Raw genomic sequence first — 20,447 nt, forward strand, 5'->3', positions numbered from 1 at the left:
AAGCAATATAGAAGGTTAAGGTCTATTTAGTACTGGAATACTGAAATTTTTTTTTTTCCCCTTTTCATCCAGTAGAAGAATTTTTAAAAGTACGCTCCTATAGTCTATAAATAATGTATTCTAAATACATGATACACTTGGATTTGGTGGTAACCAGTCTGTTTGCTTTTATGTTTATATTTTGCCACAGTGAGTTTAAAAAAAAATCAAAAGTCTCCAAATTGTTCAAATTTAAGCTTTGCTGCACCAGACTACCAACAGGAGCTAACATGATTATACACATTGTTAGGATTACTGTAGTTTATTTACCACTAAAGGTTTTCATGCTTCATGAACAAGAAAATGTTACAATGATCACTTTTTAATGCTTTATTCATTGATTAAAAGAATATACATTTAACATAAACCATACAACATCAGTCATCAGATCAAACATTCAGCTGGTTTCCTTACAGTTTCTGTCAGGAGTTATTTTATCTGATCACATTTATAAGATAAAATCTCACCACATCTGGCATTTACACACCCTGTGCCAGTGGATTCACACTACTGATGTACATAAAAAATCCGCATGGTATGTGCTCACTGGAGACAAAACAGTGCACACCTGTCAAAAGGTCATTTTAATATAAGATGGTAAAACCATTTGTAAAATACATATAAACTTTTTCCATAAATAGAATCATATCTGGACATCTGTTGCATAAATTGTGTTTCCAAAGCTTACAATAGAGCAGCCAGGTCTCAGCACTGCTGGGCACCCACGTTGGCTACTTACTTTATTATTGCAGACTGTCCTTTAACATTAAATGCACAACATTCGTACCACTTAAAACTGGGGTCAGGTGGAAGTCTCACAGAGACCACGTCTGTACCGCGGTTGCCCTGAAACAGTTAAGTCGGCTTTTAAAGCCTCTCAGATATAACAAGGTTTTAAAACATACTTCATGGAATGTTCTTCATTTATCATAGCAGCTCATACCTGTGATAGAACAAGCTTTCAGTTTTTCCTTTTTTTCCTTTACATTCACTATTCACAGTGAAACAGGTGCATGGTTTTTTTTTTCTTTTTTTTGTTTTGTGTTTTTTTTTTCAGAGATCTGAGGTTGCTGACTGAGCCACAGCACAGCTGTGTACCACAGGTCGAAATTCGACCTTAAATATTACAATCTAGCAGTATCTGGCTGGCCAGAGTGGGCCAGCCCCTGCCAGCATGTGGGCACTTCTTCAGTTAAGTCTATTCTTTGGCAGCTGACACGTGCGCTGACAGAGAAAAATCCAGTGACTTGTTGCTAGGGATTTCACGACTAATGTTTGTTTGCAAGCATGTGTGTTTACAACTCTGATTTGATGATATTCTTTTAGGAGGTTTTACCCTGGAATATTATTTCTTTCTTCCTCCACTATTTGAAATCTGGGCTAAAAAGCTAACTTGAATGTATAATGTAATTGATGAATTAAATTATGTCAGATAAGGTTAGGAAAAATCCAGTAATTTGAGTATTCATGTTTACATAAATCCATTTTAAAAAGGATTAAGCAATGGTCTAACCTGCTACTATATAAAATTCAGAGTGGTAGTTGATGATAATTGACTATTATATATGTAATGAAAGTTAAAGTCTTGGCTTTTCTGTTAAAGATGACTCATTTGGGATCATAGTATCCTCCCTTCTTCCATTTCAAATACAAATCAATGAAATGCTATCCGAATGAATGAATGCAGTGCATTGCATACAAATCCACCAGGCTATGGATATATATCTATATATGTATAAAAATATTTTGGCTCCTGAGCTCTGACACACAAAGAATAAAAACATCAAAAGGCAGAGTAACTCAGTGAAAAATAGTTAGCCAGCAACCTCAGACAACCTTCGGTTGTATATTCTTAAGGTCTGGTAACAAGTCCATTAACCGTGAAAGCCCTATACATGGTCACTTTGAACTTCTAAACCAATACCCGACTATGTTCTTTGATCAAGAAGTAGAATATACACATATAATTCTATAAAGCTAATACTGATTAAACACAGCACAAAGGGGTTAATTCACACTACTGGAAAAACAAACAAACAAACATAATAGGGCCCTACTTGCAAATGTAACCACAGGAACTGTACGTTAAAAAAAAGCTAAGTGTCTTCGCTGAAGCTCTGCATCTCTCTGTAAAAATGACGATTTGGTTCAGTGAAGACACTGAGTGATTCGATGTCCATGACTGCATGCCAAGGCTGACCGAGGCCCAGGGATACCTGCTCAATAAGATTATGCACTGGATCCACATCCTGGTCGGCCAGTTCACCTTGGTCAAAATCGATGCTTTCTTCGGTGACTTCAAGTACTTTTAGGTCAGAGCCACGAAGACGAGCAATGGCTATGAGGTTGTGTGCCCACACTGTGTACCCTTAAAAGTAAGCAAAAGACAAGCACTGTCATTTCCTTGTATTTTATCTTGTCTATTTTATACATCTGTCTTTCCCACAAATTTGCATCTCACCACTTTGGGGTCCTTTTCCTTTAAAAATATGCTGAGATTTGTGGATTCTTTACCACTGCCAGGGAAGCCCCAGTAATTGTTTAGCTCAGAGAAAAAAAAGACTGGAAGTCTGATATTGTCTCTAAGAACATCACTGCAGCTGGTGAAGATAGGTGCTGTAACTGTATTCTGATATCAGCACATTTAGTAAAACTGAAGACATTTAAAGTATAATTTTATAGCTTCTGATTAACCATACATAGTAAGCTGGTATTTTTCATTAGGAAAAGTCATCTCCTATGGTGCTTCTCAGGTAGTGCAGTGGTAAAGAATTTGCTGTGTTAATGCAGGAGTCGCAGGTTCGATCCCTGGGTCAGGAAGAGCCCCTGGAGTAGGAAATGGCAACACACTTCAGTATTCCTGCCTGGAAAATTCCATGGACAGAGAAGCCTGGCAGCATACAGTCTACGGGGTCCCAAAGAGTTGAGATGTGACTGAGCACCCTGTGTGTGCATGCATATATGCGTACGTACACGCACGCGCGTGCGCACACACACACACACACACAAACACACACACACACACACACACAGTACTTCACAGTCCAAAGTTATAACGTTTTACTTCTTAATAAGAGAAAAAAGCTTTAGCAAATTCTCTGTTGACCCAATGGTTAGGATTCGGCTCTTTCACTGCTGGGGCCTGGGTTCGATATCTGGTGGGTAACTAAGATCCCAGAAGCCTCTGAGCAGAGTCAAAGAAATAAAAGGAGCTTTAAAAAGATTAACTTAATTTTAAATATCTTGCTATTTCTTCATCCTATTAAAAAAATCCTAATTTATTAACTTCAATAGTGATCTATTCTTTGCTATTACTTCCAATGACTGGCCAAATTATAAAGCAAAACTTGAAAAGCAAGATACACTCCCACACTCAAATGCAGCTAAAAGATTAATTTTCGAAATAATGAAACATAATAAATTTAAGTTGTTCATGCAGATTTTATATTTTCTAAATATCTTACAAGTTTCAGAAAAGAAGTAATATGTTCTTCTAACTTATAAAAGGAACTCTGTCCAAGTGAAAAATTAGTTCACATTCAGATGAAAGGCCTGCCAGTAAGAAAAGAGCACTTCTCAACCAACAGAACCATCATTTAAAAAATGTTTACAAATTCACATGTTGATACTAAGAATCTAGAAGATGAGGCAGTGAGCATGGAAGAAATCATACTTTCTTCTTCCTTCTGTGTTATGTTTCTAAGAAGAAGAACTGTATCTACTGCAAGTGAATATGTGTGTTTTCTTGGATAATTTCAAATGCCATTTTTGTGAAATACTATTAATCACACAGTGAAAGAAAAACAGTAATACGGGAGCTGGAACAAAATAGGGTAGAACTGTGTCTTTCCACTTGTAAGTGGTATATGTTATACATGGTATATATTATACATGTTATACACATGTTGCTGGTGCTGCTAAGTCGCTTTAGTTGTGTCCGAATCTGTGTGACTGCATAGATGGTAGCCCACCAGGCTCCTCCGTCCCTGGGATTCTCCAGGCAAGAATACTGGAGTGGGTTGCCATTTCTGCGTGCATACAATGCTAAGTTGCTTCAGTCATGTTAGAAAGTATAAAAAATCTGCATATCAACTTGTTATAAGAGTTTTTGACAGTCTAAATGTCAGTGCTATCTTTTTATTGGTATAAAATGTTTTAGCTATAATAACAAATTCAAACTATAACAAACAAAAGTTACCTACCATGAATTGCCAGAAGAGAGAGCTTTGTGCACCTCCATGCTAATAAAACCAACGGATCTTCATTTCGGTTGTCACTAAGATCTGGAAAACCAGACGTGTCAATCACATCATTCATTAATATAAAATGAGTGAGGAACTTGTCGTACTGCCTAGATATAAGATCAACAATAGCTCCTGAAACACAAGTGATGTAGCTGTCAAAATGAATCCTCTCTAGTGGTATACTGGGTTTCAGAATCTTTAACATATCTTCACTCTTGATATCAAAAGCCATAATATAGACCCGAAGGCTGGTGCTCTTTCTTGACAAGGCTTTCCAATGCTCATCATTTGGCATGTTGTCCAGAGACTTGTGCATCACGGAAACATTGTGAACCAGGAGAGAAAGTCGCTGCAAAGGCACATGGTTATTATCGGTTAAGACTCTAGCCATCTCAGCTGTAAAGTCACAGAAATCCAGGGCAAGTGAGCGCAGATTCACAAATCGCTCCAGTTCTGCTGCGGAGATAAGGGTGCTGTTACCAGGAATATTGTTGTCCAGTAAACTCAGGTGCTCCATGGTGTTGGCAATAGTGTTTGAGAGAGATGACAGTGATGTTGGGGTTACTATTTCCAGCATAAACCCACAAGACAGCCATTTCAGTTGCCTACTATTACTCAGTATTTCTTCAAACAGTTGCTGAATTCTGTAAGGAAAGCACATGCCACACAATCTTGTTAAGACTTAGCTCTAGGTGGCTCAGATGGTAAAGAATCCACAGAATCCACCTGCAATGCAGGAGACATGGGTTCAATTCTGGGTCGGGAAGATCCCCTGGAGAAAGGAATGGTAACACTCCAGTATTCTTGCCTGGGAAATCCCATGGACAAGAGGAACCTGGCAAGCTACATTCCATGCAGTTGCAAAGAGTTGGACGTGACTGAGCAACTGAGTACACTCATTTGACCCACAAGTAGAATTATCATTAAAATTCACATAAAAATATAATACATATTCAGTTCAGTTCAGTTGCTCAGTCGTGTCCGACTCTGTGACCCCATGAATCGCAGCACACCAGGCCTCCCTGTCCATCACCAACTATATTACCCATATAGAAATATGTTTTTCAAGTAAAGGAGCATTTTATATCAGTAGAGAAGAAAAGACTGATGATTTACAATTCATGTTATAGAAAAGTAAAGTAGAGAAGTTAAATTTTAAATAGCAATAATTACACAGCAAATTCTTTGTCTTAAAGATTGGAATGGTACGTATTGATCACTATTTCATTGTTAAGGCATTTCCAGGGTACACGTTCTTTTCAGAAAAAAATATCATTACTCTTTGGACAGTATCTTAAAATCTCTCAGAAAAATATTTTTATTATTATAGAGTCCCTTTCCATTAACTATATAACTTACTGTTTGATTTTTTTGCCATCAGGGTCCACCTTGCTGAGGTATGTATTTGACAAACTTCCTTGCTGTTGTAGAACGCTTATGTCTCCAAAAAGGCTAAACTTCTGGAGGTTCCTATAAGAAAAGTAATTTAAAATGATTGTCTATAATTAACATAAAAATATAAATATTAAAAGTAAACATATGCAGAAGGGATATTCTACAGAAGTTTCTACCTTAATAACTCATTTAGAATCCAACTAAGTACTTTCAGGTTGCTTTTAACATACAATGAAAAACAATGCGATATAGGAGAAAACAGCATAAGCTTTAAAGATGAAGCATAACAAGTAGTTCAGAACTCAAAGAAAAGTCTTCTTAAAGTTGCTGGAATTCAACTCTTTATCAGTAATAATAATACCTACCTTAAAGGTTTAGGGATGAATAAATAACAAAATGACATATGAAAGAACATTCAAGCTCTAAGTTTCACATATATATTTTTTCATATACATTTTAACTATAATATAAAATCTTCCCAACCAGTTAAAATTTCCCAAACCAGTTAACTTAGTGCATTAAATGTTCTGCGGTGGGGCACTGCCCTGGAGATATCTTCTCAGTAAGAAATATTCTTTAACTAAAATAGAGAGAACCTCCTCCGGTTTTGTGATCAAACATAGAGCTTACCATTAAGAGGTTAATTTAAAAAAAATATATAAAAATCTGTAAATAACTTTAGCTACAAAACACACTTTTCTAAATAGTAAAATTCTGAAGATTAAAAATACTTAAATGCTAATAATAATGGTTAAACAACAAAAATTCAACTGAGTAAATTTAAAGATCAAATTAGCTTTATTAAAAGAGTTGTTAATTGGGCATCATCCTATGTAGAAACAGAAAGGAGCTCTGCAGAGATACAGAAAAGGAAAGGCTTTCAAAGTAGAAAGGAAGCAGAAAAAGTAAATTATTAGTAAATAATGCACTATTCCAGGCAATAGTCACCCTCCTAAAGGGAACTGAAGGGACTATATGGCAGATTGCCTCACTAATGCTGACCTGGTAATTCCAGGCTAACTGATTAAAGGTTACAAGCCTGAGGCAGATTAAAACCACAGCTGTGCTAGGTATTAAGTCTTAGTTTGGTGACATGGGGTTTAGCATAACTGACTCCATTTTGGGTCTGCTGTTTCCTTTTTAACATAACCACTAGAGAATTACATCTGTAACTAGAAGTTTGGGATAACTATAATAAGAAATGTATAACCCACAAAAGTGATAAAAAGATTTAAGTAAATGAAAAATAATTTCTTAATATTATGACATATTTTCCCAAATTAGTAACCTTAGTTTCACTAAAAAGTCTGATGATTCTAAAACTTAGCTTGAAGAATGATCATGAATTGCCAAGAAATCCTGAGAAAGAAGAACAGAGCTGGAAGAATCAGGTTCCCTAACTTCAGACTATACTACAAAGTTATAATAATCAAAACAGCATGGTACTGGCACAAAAATGTAAATATAGATCAATGAAATAGGACAGACAGTCCAGAGATAAACACAGGCACCTATGGTGACCTAACTGATGACAAAGGAGGCAAGAATATATAATGAATAAATGGACAGTCTCTTCAGTAAGTGATGCTGGGAAAAAATGAAAATGGACAGCTACATGTAAAAGAATGCAATTAGAACATTCTCTAATACCATATAAAAAAATAAAACAGATTAAAGGCCTAAACATAAGACCAAATAATGTAAAACTCAAGAGGAAAACATAGGCAGAACATTCTTGGACATAAATTGCAGCAATATTTTTTGGATTCAGTTCCTAGAGTAATGGAAATAAAAACAAAAATAAATGGGACTTAATTAAACTTAAAAGTTTTTGTACAGCAAAGGAAATCATAAAATGAAAAGATAATCCAGAGAATGGGAGAAAATATTTGCAATTGATTCAATCCACAAGCATGCAAATAGCTCATACAGCTCAACATTTTCCTAAGAAGACCTATAGATGGCCAAGAGCACATGAAAAGATGCTCAACATTGCTAATTATTAGAAACATGCAAATCAAAACTACAGTGATGTATCACCTCACACCAGTCAGAATAGCCATCATCAAAAAATCTACAAATAATAAATGCTGGAGAGGCTGTGCAGAAAAGGGAACCCTCCTATACCTGTTGATGGGGATGTAAATTGGTGCAACCACTATGGAGAACAGTATGGAGGTTAATTAAAAAACTAGAAAATAGAGCTACCATATGATCCAGCAATTCCACTCCTGGGCATAATCTGGAGAAAACCATACTTCCAAGATATACACAAACCCCAGTGTTCACTGCAGTACCATTTATAATAGCCAAACATGGAAGGAACCTGGATGTCTTATCAACCGATGAATGGATAAAGAAGACAAAGTATACATATACAATGGAATACTACTCAGCCATAAAAAGAATGAAATAATACCATTTGCAGCAACATGGATGGATGTAGATTATCATACTAAATGAAGACAGAAAGACAAATATCATATGCTATTACTATATGTATTAAAATCTAATATGTATTAGAATCTAATTAAAAATGATACAAATGAACTTATTTATAAAACAGAAACAGACTAAGATTTCAAAAACAAACTTATGGTTACCAAATGGGAAATGTCGAGAGTAAGGATAAATTATCAACTTGAGATTAATAAACACACAATATTATATATAAAATAATCGATAAGGACCTATTGTATAGCACAGGGAACTCAACATTCTGCAATAATATTGTATTATTAATAATATTCTTCAACTAACTGCATTTTTTATCCTATTTTACAAAGTCATCATCCAGATCCAGAGTGAAGTCGGACTGTTATTTATAATTTAGAAACGGAGGCTACAGACTGCTCTCCTACTCTCTACTCATTCAACTATCAGATATGTACTGTGTCAGTTACAGGAAAAGTTACTGTGGTTAAGTTACAAAGGTACATGAGTTTAGATTCTTGGCGTGGAAATAAAGGTTTTATTTTAAAAAGGCTAATTAAAAAATCAGGAGAGACTGAAGAATTACTGACAGTTTTGTTAAGTGTATTAATGTTATTTTGGTTACATGTACTGCGTGCTCAGTCGCTTCAGCCATGTCCGACTCTGTGCAACACTATGGACTGCAGCCTGCCAGGCTCCTCTGTACATGGGGATTTTCCAGGCAAGAATACTGGAGTGGGTTGTTGTGCCCTCCTCCAGGGGATCTTCCCAACTCAGGGACTGAACCTGCATCTCACACCTACCTGCACTGGCAGGTGGGTTCTTTACCATTAGTGCCGGCTGGGAAGTCCTAAAGGTATATATAGGTCCATAATTTTCAGAATTTTATACTGAAGTGTGTAGTATAAAATGAATGACATCTATATACTGCATTTCCTTTCAAATACTTCAGTAAAGATAAACGGTCGCTGAATACTGCTGTTTTTCTAGGAAAACTAGTTTAGGATTTCAAACTATCAAGAACACAAATACTCCTCAGCTCTCTGCAAGTACTGGCAACATGACTGGGGCTCACCCAGCCCCATGACCACGGTGGTAACTCTACTAGGACTTTGGTATGGAGAAGGTGTGTGGCTTGCGAAGGTGGATCTAAGCTACAGATCAAAGTTTTTTTTGCCTCAGGTGAGTGCCTTTCTCCTTTGCCTTGAACCAAAGTTGATTTTTTGAGGTTTCTAAGAATGAGATTCTTTTTGGAAGTTACCAGCAACATCTGAATAACTAACCAGGTTAAAAGATGGCTCAAGTGTGGCCCCAGTTTCCTTCCTTTTCCTTGCCCATTTCAGAGATGTAACAGAAGAGTACACAAGACAAGTTCCTGGACAGAAGAACTGATTTACCTGACTTAGTGTTAACAGTGATAAGACCAGTGATTTGGAGCAAACGAAAGGAAGAAGCCTTATGCAGAGTACTATGAGATTGGTGCAAAAGTAATAGCAGTTTTGCATTGCTGAATTTTGCCATTTGATATTCCAATGCATTCTTAAATAAATGTGGTTATGTCATACATTAGTTTATTCGCTTTATGTATTTTGCTTATGACTAATTATTTGCTGTGTATTTTATATTTAGACTACAGAAATGTAGACAAAAAGTGAATTCGAGAAATTTTCTTATTTGGGTTTAAAATGGGTCATGAAGCAGTGGAGACAACTCACAATATCAACAATGCACTTGGCCCAGGAATTGATAATCAACATACAGTACAGTCTCGGTTCACGAAGTTTTGCAAAGGAGACCAGAGCCCTGAAGATGAGGAGCATAGTGGCTGGCCATTGGAATGATGATGACCAATTGAGAGCAATCATCAAAGCTGATCCTCTTACAACTATATGAGGAGTTGCTGAAGAACTCACTGTCAACCATTCTACAGTTGTTTGGCATTTGAAGCAAACTGGAAAGGTGAAAAAGCTACATAAGCTGACTGAGCTGACTGAAAATTTAAAAAAAAAATTGTTTTTGAAATGTCATCTTCTCTCTTTTTTTTACACAAGAAGGAACCACTTCTTGATCTGATCGTGACATGTGACGAAAAGTGGCTTTTATAGGACAACTGGCCAATGACCAGCTCAGTGGCTGGACGGAGAAGCTGCAAAGCACTTCCCAAAGCCAAATTTGCACCAAAAAAGGTCATGCTCACTGTTTGGTACTGTTTGGTGGTCGGCTGCCAGTCTGATCCCAATTGTTTTCCATGACAATGCCTGACCACATGTTGTACAACAAATGCTTTAAAAGTTGAATGAACTGGGTTATGAAGTTTTGCCTCATCTGCCAATTCATCTGACCTCTAGCCAAGTAACTACCACTTCTTCAAGTAGCTCAACAACTTTTTGTAGGGAAAATGCTTCCACAACCAGCAGAAGGCAGAAAATGCTTTCCAAGAGTTCCCTAAATCCCAGAAGCATGGATTTTTATGCTATAGGAATAAACAAATTTATTTCTCATTGTCAAAGACGTGTTGATTGTAATGGTTCCTATTTTGATTAATAAAGATGTGTCTGAGTCTAGTTATAATGATTTAAAATTCATGGTCCAAAACCACAATTATGTTTGCACCAACATAATACTTGCTGCTTCTTTTCACTTAGTCTTACCAATTTAAACCTACAGTTTATATGTGGGTCAGACTTAAGCAAATTTCAAGGAGTAATGGGTTTACATGAAACAGGAAAGTGAAGGAGGAGAAAAAAAATCCAAGTGATTGCAATGAGGAAGGCCAGGAAGTTTTTGGGGAAATTCGACAAATTGGTTTTAATTTATGTAAGGCCTATATGAGCAGAGCACTGGTTAAAGACAAGCCATGCTTTCAATTTCTTAAATAAATGTGGTTATGCTATACATTAGTTCCACTTGACAAAATTAAACACACAACAAGAACAACAATTATCAAAATACTCATGACACTTTTCACAGAACTGGAACAAATTATCCTAAAATTTTTATGGACATTAATCTAAGACAATGGAGAGAAAAATATAGTGATACAATGGAGAAAAGACAGTCTCTTCAATAAGTGGTCTTGAGCAAAATGGACAGCTACATGTAAACTGAAGTCAGAACACTCCCTCACACCGTACATAAAAATAAATCCCAAATGATTTAAAGACTGAAGTATAAGACATAACACCATAAAACTTTTAGATGGGATCATAAGCAAAACATTCTCAGACATAAACTGTAGCAATACTTTCTTAGCTATGTCTCCTAAGGCAAAAGAAATATGGCCATCATCAAAAAATCTACAAACAATAAACGCTGGAGAGGATTTGGAGAAATGGGAACGTTCTAGCACTGTTGGTGGGAATGTAAATTGATACAGCTACTATGGAAAACAACATGGAGACTCCTTTAAAAACTAGGAATAAAACTACCATATGACCCCACAATCCCACTATTGGGTGTATACCCTAAGAAAGCCGTAACTGAAAAAAACACATGTACCCCAATGTCCATAGAAGCACTATTTACAATAGCTAGGATATGGAAGCAACCTAGATGTCCAATGACAGATGAATGGATAAAGAAGATGCAGGACATATACACAATGGAGTATTACTCAGGCATAAAAAAGAACAAATCTGAATCAGTTCTAGTGAAGTGGATGAACCTAGAGCCTGTTATACAGAGTGAGGGCTTCCCTGGTGGCTCAGCGGTAAAAGAGTCTGCCTGCAATGCAGGAGACGTGGGTCCATGGGTTCAATCACTGGCTTGGGAAGATCCCCTGGAGAAGGAAATGGTAACCCGCTTCAGCACTCTTCCCTGGGAAATCCCATGGATAGAGGAGCCTGGCAGGCTACAGTCTACAGGATGGCGAGAGTTGGACACAACTTAGCAAGTAAACTACCACCATCATACAGAGTAAGTCAGAAAGAGAAAAACAAGTATCGTATATTAATGCATATATACGGAATCTAGAAAAATGAAACTGATGAACTTATTTGCAGGGAAGGAATGGAGACCCAGAAAATGGAATTGTGGACACAGTAGGGGAAGGACAGAGGGACGAATTAAGAAAGCAGCATCAACATATATATGCTACCATGTATAAAAGAGAGCTGGTGAGAAGTTGCTATGTAACACAGGGAGCCCAGCCTGGCCTCTGTGATGACCAAGAGGGGTGGGACAGGGGAAGGGGAGGGACGTGATATATGAATAATAGTGGCTCATGTGCATTGTTGGATGGCAGAAACCAACACAACTTTGTAAAGCAATTTTCCACCTATTAAAAAGAAATAAAAATTAAAAAGATAATCTATGGAATGGGAGAAAATATTCATAAATGATGTGACTGACAAAGGGGTTACTCTCCAAAATATACAAACAGTTCACATAACTCAACATCAGAAAAACCAATCAATTCAAAAAATGGTCACTCATTTGTGAAATCTAAAAAATAATACAAATATATCTATATAGAAAACAGAAACAAACTCACATAGAAAACAAATTTATGGCTACAAAAGCAGAAAAGGAGGATGGAGAGGGATAAATTAGGGGCATGAAATTAATCTGAAAAAAAAATATGTAAGTGAATCACTTTGCTGAATACCTGAAAGCTAATAATAATATTCTAAATCAACTATACATCAATAAAAAATTTTTAAAAAGAAATTAAACAACCACACACAATTTTTCACTGAAAAGAGTGATCTTAGTTTCTTCTTAGGGTAAAAATTTCCCTATGAATCAAACAATCAACACAATTTTTGATAGCCTTATTATAAAAACCTATACATACAGATTCAGTGCGTTAGTTGGGCAATTCTTTGAAAACAATATTAACCATCTGTGAGCTTAAGAAATACTCCCCAAGGTCTAACTGCAGAGTACTGAAAACTCTTCATTTTTCTCTGAGATTTCTTTGGATTATTTAGTATAACCTTAAATTAGAGTTAATACAGCTAAGTCTAATTAACTATGAAAAAGGAGACTACATACAAACTTGATTCTTTAAAAAGATGCAATTATTAACAAGGTTAAGTCTTTCTCAATGATGTACAGGAGGTCACAAAATGCAATTTTTTCCTTTTCTAACCTAATAAGCTAATCTATATCATTGCATGAATTTTTTCAGACCAATTCTTATCTTCTTAGTTCATGTTTGATATCAAATGTGTCTGCATTTACATAATACTTTTTAGTAACATATTTACTCCTCTCAAAAATGTTAATAAATGACCACAGCAAAATCAAACAAAGAAGACAAATATTTTAGAGAAATGCTGACTAACAGAACTTCCTGCCATGATGGAAATGCTCTGTTCTATGGTGTCCAAAATGGTAGTCACCAGCCACATAAGGAGCACTTGAAATGTGTCTAGTATAGCAAACCAAATCTTTAATTTTATCCAAATAATTTAAAATTTGATTAGCTATATGTGGCTATTGGTACAGCTTTAGAGATTCTACAACTAAGTCATAGGCCTATGGTAGTATTCCTTATCAACTTTCATAGGATCCATTAACTAAAAGCAATTTTCCAGAATTTGCTTTATGAATTCACTTACTGAACTGTTGTAGTTGCTTAGTCGCTAAGTTGTGTCCAACTCTTTGTGACCCCGTGGACTGTAGCCTGCCAGGCCCTCTATGTCCATGGGATTTTCCAAGCAAGAGTACTCGAGTGGGTTGCCATTTTCTTCTCCAGGAGATATTCCCGACCCAGGGACCAAACATGCATCTCCTGCATTGGCAGGAGGATTCTTTACCACTGAGCCACCAGGGAAGCCCCCACTTATTGAATTACCATCATCCTCAAATCCCAGGGGTTACAAAATTAAAAAAGGTTTATTTAAATAAAACTGACATTTAAAAGTGTTATTTAACATATTATTATAAGGCAATTTTAACAGTACTAAGGAAGAAAGAAAGAAAGAAAACTGAGTGAGTTTTAAAGACAGATGGTAAAAAAAAAAAATGATTCTTCCTTTCCTCTACATCCTAGTAGCATGTCTTCTTGGCTCGACTTCCAAACATATATATTCCATATCCATCCACTTAAAAAAAAAATCTTTTCTTTCATCATACTCTAGGCTATCATCACCTCTTATGAGGATTATTCATTCATTACACAGTAACCAGAATGATTGCCTTAAAATGCAAATTAGATCACCTTATGCTTGCCCTTAACATTTTTTCAGTAACTTCTATTCTTAGAATATAGTCCAAACTTTATTCCACAAGTTCTCATAAAAAAACACCATTCCGTCCTCCTTCTATACTTAAGAGCTCACTGTGACACTGCTCTCACCCTTCACATGGTCCTGCCTTTCTTTCTTTCCTACTGTTGCAAGAAGCCAAAAATTTGGCTGGCCTAAAGCCTTGGTGCTTACTCTTTTTTTCTGCTTGGAATGCTGTTTGCTCAAATCTTTAGATGGGTGACTTGTTATTCATGTAGCAGCTTAAATGTCCTTTATAGAGAAGGTTTTTCCCTCACCAATCTATCTCAAGTTGCCACCTAGTCACTATTACATAGCCCTCTTTTACTTTCTCAATCGAAATAATCTTTCTTTTATTTGTTTACTTTCTTCTGCCTATCTCTTCCCTCTGGAATGTCGAATCCACGGGAACAGGGAGTTTGTCTTCATTGCTTGGCACATAGTATACTCTCAATATTTGGAGGGGGAAAAAAACCCCATATTTTAACAATTATCATCTTAAATCAGCTATAAATTCAACAACTTGGGTGAGCTCTTCCAAGGCTGCCTCAGAACTAAAATATTAAAATGGAGATCACTTAATCCCTTCACTCAAAAGCTGCTCAGTCACTTCTTGTAACACAGGGAAAGTATTTTACTTTGATGACCTTTTTGTTGAGTTTTATCTCCCATCCTCTATCTTCAGTTCTCAGTAACTGGAAGAATATACCTATTGACTAGCTGCTGCTGCTAAGTCACTTCAGTCGTGTCTGACTCTGTGCGACCGCATAGCTGGCAGCCCACCAGGCTCCCCCGGGTCCCTGGGATTCTCCAGGCAAGAACACTGGAGTGGGTTGCCATTTCCTTCTCCACTGCCATGAAAGTGAAAAGTGAAAGTGAAGTCACTCAGTTGTGTCTGACCCTCAACGACCCCATGGACTGCAGCCTACCAGGCTCCTCCACCCATGGGATTTTCCAGGCAAGAGTACTGGAGTGGGATGCCATTGCCTTCTCTGCCTATGGACTAGAGAGAGCCCTAATTCCTCTCAGCAGCTCTCCAAGGAGATTAGTTTCTTCATCAGGTTAGTCTCCTTTCTGCTCCATGACCTTGAAGCTATCCCCACGGAGTCACTTTAATCTGTCAGTTTTAAGGTGAGGAGTCTGTTAGGTAAGGTATCTCTTCTCTAAAAGCAACTATCTCTTGGGCAGCAAGGACTGGTCAGAGTCCCAGTATATTTTAATACACATATTCTCCAAATGGGCGTTTTAAAACAAGTAAGAAAAGTTAGCTCTCAAAAGTGAAATATTATTATTGCATGTATTTATTGCTCTGTGATGGGAAAAATATTTCAAGAAAAATAAGGCTCAGGGTTGCTGGAGATAATACCTTCAAGAATTTCCTACCTTCTTGGATAGTAATAGGAAATGTCCAAAGAATTTTTAATCTATTTTAAGATGTATTTTTAGATTGCCTTATCAATTGCTGGGTCTTGGCATACTGATGTTGAAAAAAATATTAAGATAAGATTCTCTGTGACTGCACGTGCCAAGTCAGCAGACCCCATCTAAGAATTATTGATAAATGTTCTACTACTGGGAGGGTATATAAGCAGGCACAGTCAAAAAACTGGTCAATCTAGATAGATTTTTTTTAAATTGGAGGATAACTGCTTTACAATATTGTGTTAGTTTCTGCCATAAATCAATGTGAATCAGCCATAAATATACATATGTCCCTTCCCTCTTGAACCTCCCCCCCAGCCCATGTAGTTAGATTTTAACAAGAAAATCACTCTTGTACAAAGTCTCTCTGGCTTGCATCTTTTAGAAAAGTACTGCCCTCAATTAATATTTCATCCAAAAAGGCTCATATTTATATAGCCTTAAAAGGCAAAATATTTATATAGTCCAGGAAAGTATAAATCATATGTTGACAATGTACCTATGCTTACTGATTAAGAATAAGTATTTTTATTGACTGAGTCTATTAGCTATTATCATAAATCTTATTGTCCCTGAAGTCTCATTTTTCCTAAGGAGTATGAAAAACAGCATTTTAATAGGTAGTACTCAACTTGACAGCCGGGTTAAAATCTAAAAATGCATATTTTTATTTGTTGTTTTGAACTTCTAAGTACAATTTCCTATAGAAGAAATTCAGCCGATTTAACTTACAATACAGTTGAATGTGTACTTATTTTTTTCTTTTTTAGTATTTTGAATACTAATTTTTTATTTACGTTCTGACTGTTGATAAAGAAGGCAGGTATCCTAGCCTCCTCTGGAGAAGTGAACTATGAGAGGCATTTCTGTACCTCTTTGATACTCATCAGTTGTCCCAAACACCTAAGAAATTGGTAAGGTGGCTACAATCACTGAGATTACATGTGCATACCCAGGAATTAAGCAAAACAAAATGCCAATTATTATCTCAGAACAGTACCCTTGAAAAGTTCCCACAATTCAAGGTTATGGTTTTAGTTCTTTAACTCAGAGACAAGAAAATAACTGAAACACAGCAAAATAAAAGTTTGAATTGTATGAAATTCAACATAAAGGAGGAAGCATAAAGTTTGTGACTTGGTAGGTTCATATCCTCTTCTTCTACCTAAAAAATGGTAGAAATCATAAGGCAAGAGCATTGTAACATTTACCTTGGAAATGTAAAGAACAATGTCAAATATTGATTTTTCTCATTAATTACTGAATTTTATGGTTTTAGAAAATCAAAGAACACTAAACACTAAAGCATTTGAGTCATTCTTCATTGAGCCTGAGTTTGATGTTTAAGTGATTATGAAGGAAATAAGAATAGGCTTTATCAGAGTTATCAAATAAACATCTTGGTTTAAAACATCTTCAAATTTCTCTAAAGAAAATTAGTTTCACTTAAATTTTTAACATCCTTATTAGTACTTCCCATATTAGTAGAGTATCTCAAAATATTTTCAAAAATAAAGCTGAGACTTTCTTTCCAAATATATAAAGATTATTTAGAGAGCAGTCTTACAGACAAGTAGATTGAGATGCTAAAGAAGAGGTAGGTTCACTTTTATTTGTCAACTTTACCTCAACACACACAGCTAAAAAAATAAAAATTGACAGGGGTGAGGAAGGGAGCCGGAGAAAAATTAAACAACAAAGGGAAGATGTGATATATTACTATTTTGCCTTTACCTGTCCAACCAACCAATCAGTTAAAAGGAACTAGATAAAAACTTTGTAAAGTGGGTTCTTACTTGGACAAAAGACATGCATTTTTAAATGACTGCTCAGAACTGCTATCTAATCTCAAGAAAAATCTAACTGATACTGGCAAATTACTTGACCCTGTTACGTTTCAGTTTCCTTTCTATAAAGAAGCCACCCCACTTCTACCCTCCATTGAATCATCAGTAGTAAGTGCTCACTACTGACTCTAATCTCTGGGTCAGCTGGGCCTCCAGCCACACATCCAACTCTGACAGAAAGTCTCCAACATGATCAAGACCAACTTATGGCCTTAAACGGCCTCTTTTGCCACATAAAAGCAAAGTGAGGAAATAAAATGGCTTGGTGTGAAAAGCTAGGAAAATACACAGCATACTGGGATGATGCAGCCATGCTCCAGATACAACTTGCAGCTAATGCTTATTTTCCACCCTTGTGATTCAGAGAATTAGGAATACAGATATATCCATCTCACTTAGCATAACCAGGACCTTCATTCACTCCATCCTGTTCAACATAATGTATTTACAGCAAAAGGAAGTACACTGCTGTCAGAGAAAAACAATGCTGTATGAAATAATGTGCAAATTATTTGACCCTGTTATGTTTCAGTTTCCTTTCTATAAAGCAGGGATAATAGCAGCTGTCCTAACTCACAGGTTCGGCTGAAAGGATCAAATAAGATCCTGAATGTGAAACTACTTGCAAACTGCTAAACTACTACTGCTACCTAAGTTGTTCCTTTTTTGAACTTATGAACTTTCCTCTACCTCACAGTTTAATTTTAAGCTTCGTTAGAATGTCCAGATAGAGAAAATCTACGTTAATAGGATCCTGGAGAGGGCGACAGATAAATGGAAAAGACCGATTAGGACGACGGGCCAGAACACAGGAAGCTAGCCCCAGATTTACAGTAAAGTCTTGATGCAAAATCAGGACAGTTTGGGCTTACTCTTTGCAGACACTGGCCAGTTCCCCCAACACACGCAAACACCAAGCTGTATGGTGCTACTTTTAGGTGAATCACTGGGGACAAGTTGAGTCTGGAGGTGCAAAAGGGAGGGACCTTCTAATCCTGATGATCGGGCAGTACCCCGATCCCTTAAAAAAAAAAAAAATTCCTCCTACTCTTTGTGCCTGGCCTAGTTAAAGCCATTACCGGTAAGAAAATGGCTGTCAAAGATTTCTTTTTTTGCCGGGAGAGTCTCGAACCGATGCGAAACCTGTGGCATACCTACTCCCTCTGCCACCACGAACTATTTTGATCTGATAGGTTCAGAATAAAACAACAACAAAAACACAAATTAGTTTTGTTTCTCCCCAGACTCATTCTCAGGCCTCACCCTCCAAGCTTCAGCTCTCATCTGTAAAATGAATGACCGCGCCTGTCAACTCCATCCCACTGCTGCCGTAAGGATGAATGAGACAGTGCCTGGAAGGCGCCAGGAGTGCTGTCTGATAAACACCAAGTCCATCACTGTTTATAAAGTATTAGGATGAGTCCTGTTATGTCCTCCCGCCTCAAGCAAATCGCCGGATTAGAACTGACACCCCTAGTCACTGAAAAAAGCAACGCTGAAGCGGGCGGGGCGTTTCCACACTGAATCTATTTCGAGGTGAGAGGAAGGAGACGACCCTGAGCCCCGGGAAGTGGAGGCGGGGGTGGGGGTGGGGAGGAGGAGGAATGGAGGGGCTGCGAAGAGCCTACCTGTTGTTCCGGATGCTGACGAGCACGCACAGGACCAGCTCTAAGTAGGTGCGCAGCACTTCCAGCCAACGGGCTGAGAGCTGCAGGGCTTCGACTTCGTCCCCGCCAGTCCCGGCGTCCGCGCTGCCTCCATCGCCCGGGCCGCCGCCGCCGCTCAGGTAGTTCTCCGCGGCGAATTCAACACGCAGCTCTCGCACGAACCAGCCGCACTTGCGCATGAGGAATTCGAGCCGTGGCTGCTCCGCGGGCGAGACGCGGAGGCAGACGCGGAGCTGGGGCCAGAGAGCCGGATAGAAGAGGCACTCGCGCCAGTGCGAGCAGGAGGCCGAGGCCCGGAGCCGGTCAGACGCGGACAGGAAGGAGAAGATGTGCACGATCAGCTCGCTAGGCAGCGACGCGGCGCCTGCCGCCTGCCCGCACAGAGCCATTCGGCCCCGCCGCCGGCTGCCGGTCCCCGGCCGCCCCCGCAGTCCCCGGAGCAGCCCCCGCAGCCGTCGCAGCTGCTGCAGCCGCAGCCGCCGCCACCGCGCCACCCGGGCGGCCCCGGCTCGGGTTCGGGCTCCCGGTGGTCGGGGCTGCCGCACTGACAAGAACAACAACATCAATGACAAGGAAGAAGGGGGCGGAACCGTCGTGGGTCTCGGCGGAACCAAGTGCGGCACAAGTTGCGGAGAGGGGGAAAGGCCTATGCGGGGGTGGCCTCCAGATGGCCAGCCTCTGGCCTGTCAAACTTTACTCACGCGCGTCCGAGGCCTGCGCTCTCCGCAACTTCAAAACCCTCCCTTGTACTGGTTATGAGCCCGGAAGCGGCAGGATTTATTTTAAGGAACCGGGAGCCCTCCCCGCGCCTGGAGGCGGAGGCACAGCAGTGGTAGGAGCTGAGTTTGACGTCACCGGTGGTGGGAGGAGACTGGGCGTGACCGGGCGCGACTTCCGGAAGAAGGGAGCGCCCGCTTGCCGGTAGGGAAGGGAGACGAGGCACGTGATTCCTGACGCACGTAGGCCGGTGGGGCGGGGCGGGAAGCGCTGGTGATCCCGGCAGATGGGCGCCCTCTCCCGTCTCTCAGAGACCACTCAGTCCAGTCAAGTCTGCAAGTCGGTTAACTTGGGGGCTCTGGCGGTCGAAGTGGCGTTAACTGGCGTTGGTGCGAGAGGTCGCGACGCTTTTCATTATACGCTTCTCTGTTTCTGGGCTGAGGGCTCAGAGCCAGAGTGCTGGCTTGTGTC

The 20,447-nt window shown here is 38.7% G+C and overlaps 1 protein-coding gene across 1 annotated transcript; it reads right to left on the bottom strand.

Moving 5' to 3' along the window:
• Positions 1-1,561: 1,561 nt before the first annotated feature.
• FBXO33 (F-box protein 33) lies at positions 1,562-19,923 on the bottom strand. Its single transcript, XM_052659954.1, has 4 exons — positions 19,221-19,923; positions 5,643-5,753; positions 4,242-4,927; positions 1,562-2,407 (listed from the first exon to the last, which is right to left on the bottom strand). Exons 1-4 carry the CDS (start codon positions 19,820-19,822, stop codon positions 2,136-2,138), a joined length of 1,671 nt encoding a protein of 556 aa, XP_052515914.1. The 5' UTR covers positions 19,823-19,923; the 3' UTR covers positions 1,562-2,135.
• Positions 19,924-20,447: the final 524 nt, after the last annotated feature.

Source organism: Budorcas taxicolor, chromosome 21, assembly GCF_023091745.1.
Source record: "Budorcas taxicolor isolate Tak-1 chromosome 21, Takin1.1, whole genome shotgun sequence".
Classification (NCBI taxonomy): Eukaryota; Metazoa; Chordata; class Mammalia; order Artiodactyla; family Bovidae; genus Budorcas; species Budorcas taxicolor.